This window comes from Dipodomys ordii, unplaced genomic scaffold (assembly GCF_000151885.1).
Source record: "Dipodomys ordii isolate 6190 unplaced genomic scaffold, Dord_2.0 Scaffold60, whole genome shotgun sequence".
NCBI classification, from domain to species: domain Eukaryota; kingdom Metazoa; phylum Chordata; class Mammalia; order Rodentia; family Heteromyidae; genus Dipodomys; species Dipodomys ordii.
In genome coordinates, this window is record NW_012267276.1 from 8,622,663 (window position 1) to 8,629,124 (window position 6,462).

The window sequence follows — 6,462 nt, forward strand, 5'->3', positions numbered from 1 at the left end:
CTGCGCAGCGCCGTCGGCCCACGCCGCCTCTGAGCCCTCCTCCCGACCGCCCACGCCTCCCAGGGTCTGCATCCGGCCTGGCGCGTGAAACCCGGGGTGGCGGTACGTGTGCGTGACATCCCCGTCCATCACGACCACGCGGGCCGGCCGACGCGCCAGGGCCTGGATCGCCGCGGCGCTGGATGCCGGCACGAGCGTGACGAAGCCTGGGCAGACGCTGGAGCATGCGTCGGGCAGGCCGGGCACACAGCAGGTGAAGAGTCTGGAGATGTCCAAGGCAAATGGCGGCCCGCGTGCGTCCTGCAGCTGCAGACGCACGGCGGCTTCCACGAGCGCCATGCAGCCGTCACTGCCGTGACTCAAGCCGGCCGCCAGCTCCGCCAGATCTGTGCACGTCCGCGCCCCAGGAGGGTCTGCGCCCCGGCCCTGTGATGCGCCCGGCTCGCTCGAGCAGGTGCTGCTACCCATCCGACCAAGGTGCCGGCTGCGGCTCAGCACCGACCTTCTGCAGCAGGGCCGCGTGCTTTCAACTGCTCCAACCTTAGCCTGGGAGATGCAGGGTTCCGGTGGTGTCGCACGTTGCTCGGGGAGACCAGAAGTGGTCAACGAGGGAGGGGTGGCTCCATCTTTGAGATGGCCATCTTCCTGTCTCACGGCCGTCCCTGGAGGTGGAACACCACGTGGGCTCACTCTGGCTGCTTCAAGTCCAGACACGGCCCGTGGGCTGTCCAGATGGTCAAACACAAGGTGGACGGGCACTTGAAGGAAAGCCACCTCTTCAATGCACAAGTTCAAGCCTTCTGACATCACGGACACGATGATGGGAATGGGAATACCCAGGTGGAGAAACTCTTCCGCGGCCCGGCTCCATGCGCCTGCAAGAAACAACAGGGTGGTGGTTCCAGTTCCGTGGGCGCCATGTTGGGCGAAGATGGCCTCGTTCAGGAGCTGGCCCACGGCACTGCTCACATCCAGGCTCTCCAGCAGCCGCAGGGTAGAGCTGACCAGCACGCTCTCCTGACATTCAGCGTCTGTGATAAATTTGGATGCTTTTAGGGGGCCCAGGAAAGTTCTTCCTGTTTCTGCAAATGATGACAGCTGTTGAAGTCCTTTGTGCCTTCTGTTGACACCCCAGCAGGCCACTGCCATCAACAGGTACCTGCAAATGAAGCAGTCCTTCCTTAGAATCTCACTTGGCAGGCCTTGTGGCTGCAAATGCTACTTGAATGGAGAATAAAGTTACAGCCCCTGCTTTTGTGGGGTATCTGGCTTCCACTGAATATGGCCCGTGCAGTGATACAGCATGCTAGGGAGAAGGGTGGGTGTGTGGACCATGAACACAATGGAGGACATGGAGCACACACTCAACAGGCTGTGATTCCAGAAGAAGGCAATCCTTAGAATGAGTCTGGAAGAGCCAGGTACTAGTGGCTCACACGCCTGTAATCCTAGCTACTCAAGAGGCTGAGATCTGAGGATTGAGGTTCAAGGCCAACCCACTCAGGAAGCTCTGTAAGACTCTTATCTCCAATTAGCCACCTCAAAACTAGAAGTAGAGTTGTGGTTCAACTGGTAGAGTTCTAGCTTTGAGCAAACAGAGCTCAGGGGCAGCACCCAGGCCCTGAGCTCAAGTTCTATAACCACCACCACCAAGTGTCTTGAAGGACAACTTTAAAGTCTGAAATTGGAGCAGCTAGTGGTAAGTGCACACAGATGTGAAAACACATGGGAATATAAAGAATGTCATATGAGCTGGAGCTCGGTGCTGGTGGCTCACACTTGTAATCCCAAATATTCAGGAGGCATCAAATCCAGCTCAGCAGAATGATGAGAGATTCTGACCTCCAATGAGCCAGCAAAAAGCCAGAGGTGGAGGTGTGGCTGAAGTGGCAGAGCAGCAGCCTTGACTGCAAAAATAAAGCAAGCAAAGCCAAGCAGGAAGCCCTGAGTTCAAGCCCCAATCCTGGCACCAGAACAAGCAAACAAGTTGGTTCATGAATGGCTCTATGGGCTATGCCAAGAAGCTTTAATTTTTCCATGGAATGGAAATCACTGGTACACTGGTGTATTTGAAATAAAAATGAAGAAACAGGCTGATATGGTGTTTGAAAGCTTGGATTTCCACGCTGTTGTAACATTTCTGTGCTTTTTCATAATGTTACACTAAAAAAATAAACAAAGTTACTGATTCATACCACAGTGTGGATGAACTTAAAAACATTGTGTTACATGAAATGCATCAAAGGCCATGTACTGTCCAAATACATGTATAAGTGCTTGTTTATATCCTTTTGGACACACCAAGGGGTGAGCCTGCTGGGTTGTCGTGCCATTCCTGGGGCTTGAACTCAGGCCTTAAACTTTGTCTCTAGCATTATACCACTTTGAGCTACAACTCCTTTTCGGCTTTTTGGTAGTTAATTAAAGAGTCTCACAGATTTTTCTGCCAGGGCTGGTTGTGCACCACGATCCTCAGGTTTCAGCTTCCTGAGTAACTGAGATTACAGATGTGAGCCACTGGCACTGGCTGGCAATTTCATTTTAAGGAACTGCCAAACTCTTTTGTGAAGCAGCAGAGCCCTGGGAGTGGAATTTATCCTTATCTTCACGGCATTCTCTCCCTAGGGCTGCCACACCAGGCTAATACAAAGGGTGGGAGGGGTAAAACCACACTTATTTATTGGCTCAAGATTCTGGAGTCATGACCCTGAAATTCAGGTGTTGGCAGGGCTGCCTCAAGACTTTAGGGAACAACCCTTCCCCCCTTCTTCCCGTTTCTAGCTGTTCCCAGCAGTCCCTGCCCTTTGCTTGCATCACCTCTATCTCCGTTCCAAATGGCCCTTTCCTAATCATGATGTCAGTTATCTGAGGCGGGGCTCGGCCTGATCTGGTTATGAGCTCATCTGAACTAATTGTAAAGACTATGCTCAAATAAGGTCCCATCCCTGTGTGCATGTGTCTGCACCACACCAGTCAATCTTTAGTTCATTTAACATTTTTCTGTTTTTGTAAAATTCAGACATCATAGTGAAGGTGAAGTGAAATCTTACTGGCTTGCATTTTCCTCATGTTACACTGAAAAAGGACAATAAGCAGGGTGCTGGTGGCTCACGCCTGTAATCCTAACTACTCAGGAGGCTGAGATCTGAGCATTGTGGTTCACAAACAGTTGTTAACTACTATCCCTCCACCCCTTCTGATCGATTTTTATCCTGTCTGCTTAGCCTTTCACTGCATTCTCATTTCTGAAACCCTCTGTCATCAACCATGTCCATATGCCTTCTTTTTTTCTTTTCTTCTTGTGCTTGCTCTCTCTTGCGCTCTCTCTCCCTCTCTTTCTCCTTGCTGGTACTGGGGTTTGAATTCAGGGCCTCATGGTTTTTCAGCTTATTTGTTAGGTGGTGCTCTACCTCCATGCCTAATAAACAAGCTGAGCCCTGCCCCTAGTTTGGCTTTTAGGTGGTTATTTGTGATGGAATCTAGTGAATTTACTTATGCTGGCTTCAAATTTCAATTCTCAGATCTCAGCCTCCTGAGTAGCCAGGATCACAGGTGTGAACCACTAAGCTAAGCCTTAACAGAGTCTTAACATGCACATGCTCACAGCTTTCTTTTAGGTGACAGAGTCTCTGTTTATGGTATTCCTAACACTCTGTTTAAACATCAAGATATCACTAAGTGATATTAAAAGAAAAAGCATAAGAAAAGCATCCAGAACTATCTCTTATAGTCTACATTGAGTTTATATGGGGAAAAAGGCATTCCAAAGAATGAAATTACTTAAACAGAATTACTCTATGAGCCAAAAGTTGCATATTCAAATGTTCAAGAGATCTACTTGAGGATTTGAAGAAGTGAGTCCCAGTTTCACTAGTAATTTATAAACAACAAAATAATTTTAGCCATTCAAAAAGAACAGTTGCCATGGTCTGTCTATACTTAACACATACACAGAAATAAAAACAACAACAACAAATTACCAAATTCTTTCCCTTCCAGGAGGCTGGGTCTAGCACAGGATGGAAACTGGCTGGTTCTGAAGATACCAAGGTTGGGAACCTTCTTTGCCCGGGCTGACACGGGGCCCTGCCTGCTCTGCACCAGCACCTGTGCATTCACAGTGGTCTTCACTTCTTGCTAGCCGAAAGAGCAGAGTCAGACTGTTTGACTGGCATCTCAACATTCCAAGTTTGCTTTTCCTAGGATCACGTCTAGTCTTGTCTAAGGACCTGGGTGAGAAACAGGAAGACATGTTCCTCCTGAGTGGCATCAAAATAAAAATCAGTAATTTTCTGATGGCTGTGATTAGCATTTTCATCATCAATACCAATAGTTAGCCCGCATGGAACAAGACTGCAGTTGAATTGTATAATTCCACTGCTAAAAAAACCTCTATCTTTACTCCTTTGTCTAACACAGAAGTCCTTTTTCTTTTTTCTTTCTTTTTAAATTTTTTTAAATTTTTATTTTTTGGTCCATCGTGGGGCCTGAACTGTGGGCCTGGGCACTGTCCCTCAGCAATTCAGCTCAAGGCTAGTGCTCTACCACTTGAGCTACAGCGCCACTTCCGGCTTATGTGGTGCTAAGGAATGGAACCCAGGGCCTCATACACGCAAGGCAAGCACTTTACCACTGAGCCACCTTCCCAGCCCTCTTTTCTTTTCTTGATTTTGTTTTGTGCTGGTCCTGGAGTTTGAACTCTGGGCCTGAGTGCTGTTCCTAAGCATTTTCCACTCAAGGCTGGTGTTTTACCACTTGTGCCACAGTGTTATTTCCGGCTTTCTGCTAAATAACTGAAGACAGTCTAACAGACTTCCCTGCCCCAGCTGGCTTTGAACTTTGATGTTCAGATCTCAGCCTCCTGAGTAGCTAGGATTACAGGCATCCAGCACTCAGCAGGATTCCTTTTTATAAATGAATACTGGTCCTTTTCCTATGCTTAAAACTCACAAAGCCAGCTCCCCACCTTTTCACTCTGAGTTAATGACATCATCTTATCCCACTTCTGTCCTCCTCCTTCCCCCACAAGTCCACCAGTCTCCTTTCTCTTCATGGAACATGTAGATGAGTTCACCACCTTAGGATGTCCATTCTAGTTCTTCCCTCTTTCTGGAATGCTCTCCTCTCTCCCCTCCACACCTTTATTGTCTCAGACTTCTTTTTTGATGAAGTCTACCCTGAGCATCCTGCTAATACCACAATCTCCCCCTTTTCCTTCTATAGTACAGATACCTCTTTACTCTACTTTCCTTTGTTCAATAGTGCCTACAACCTTATAAAATAGCATACAGGTCACTAAGAGAGTAAGGATGATCTTCTGCCGAATGCACTTTCCTGGATTGAGAATGCATGTGCCTATAATACTACCTGACACAGGAAACAAACGTTTGGTTAAGGAATAAATGTTTTCTACACTTGATATTCCAATTTTCCCCCTTTTTCTCTTTTTGTGTCAGTCCTGGGGCTTGAACTCAGGGCCTGGACACTATCTCTGAGCTTCTGTGCTCAAGGCTAGTGACCTGAGCCACAGCTCCACTTCCAGCTTTCTAGTGTTTGATTGGAAATAAAAGTCTCACAAATTTTCCTGCCTGGGATGGCTTCAAACAGCAATGCTCAGATCTCAGCCCCCTGAGTAGCTAGGATTACAGGTATGAGCCTCTAGCACCCACTTTTCCTATTCCAAATTTGAGGATGAATGTGAATACAGATGCCACTCAATACTCTTCCAACATGAATATTTGTTTCAATTACCTTTAGTGTGACCTGGTTCCAAATTTGGTACTGCCTTAGTTGAGACTCTTTTATTGCATCTTAAAGATGATTTCTCCTTCACAGGGCTGTCAGATTTATCTAAGAAAAAGAAAAAATGTAATCAGATACTCACTGCTGAAAAATATTTACCTTAGAATATATTTATCTTAATATAGGTGGTTTTAGAATCTAACTGCCACCTAATTTATAAGATTAACCTATTTCCTTTTCTTTTCTTAAAACTTCATAATTTTTCCCAGGAGAATGTATCATTTTATTTGTACTTTGTCCATACACTGATTTGAATATTCTATCCTTTTTTTTTTCACAGCCTCTAATGCCATATACATTTTCATGAACCAAGGAAAATGTCATTTGTGTGTGTGGGTGTTGGTCCTGGGGCTTGAACTCAGGGTCTGGGTGCTTTCCCTGAGCTTTTTGTGCTCAAGGCTGTCACTCTGCTTTTTGAGCCCCAGCTACACTTCTGGCTTTGGGGGTAGTTAATTGGAGATGAGTGTCTTAGGATTTTCCTGCTCAGGCTGGCTTCCAACGGTGATCCTCAGATCTCAAGCCTCCTGGGTAATTAGGATTACAGGTCTGAACCACCAGCACCAGCTTCTTTTGTTGTTTTCTGTGCTTGTACTGGCAAGCTTGAACTCAGGGTCTTAATCTCTTGCTTGGCTTTTTGCCTCAAAGCTGGCACTCTACTAT

The 6,462-nt window shown here is 46.9% G+C and overlaps 1 protein-coding gene across 1 annotated transcript in view; it reads right to left on the reverse strand.

Moving 5' to 3' along the window:
- Bbs12 (Bardet-Biedl syndrome 12) overlaps positions 1-6,462 on the reverse strand; it is a 30,409-nt gene that overhangs the window by 5,612 nt on the left and 18,335 nt on the right. Inside the window, exons 3-5 of the mRNA XM_013022112.1 lie at positions 5,752-5,850; positions 3,981-4,229; positions 55-1,159 (exon numbers count right to left, since the gene is read on the reverse strand). Coding sequence (XP_012877566.1) covers positions 55-1,149 — 1,095 coding nt within the window. The 5' untranslated portion in view covers positions 1,150-1,159; positions 3,981-4,229; positions 5,752-5,850. The remainder of the gene's footprint in view (positions 1-54; positions 1,160-3,980; positions 4,230-5,751; positions 5,851-6,462) is intronic.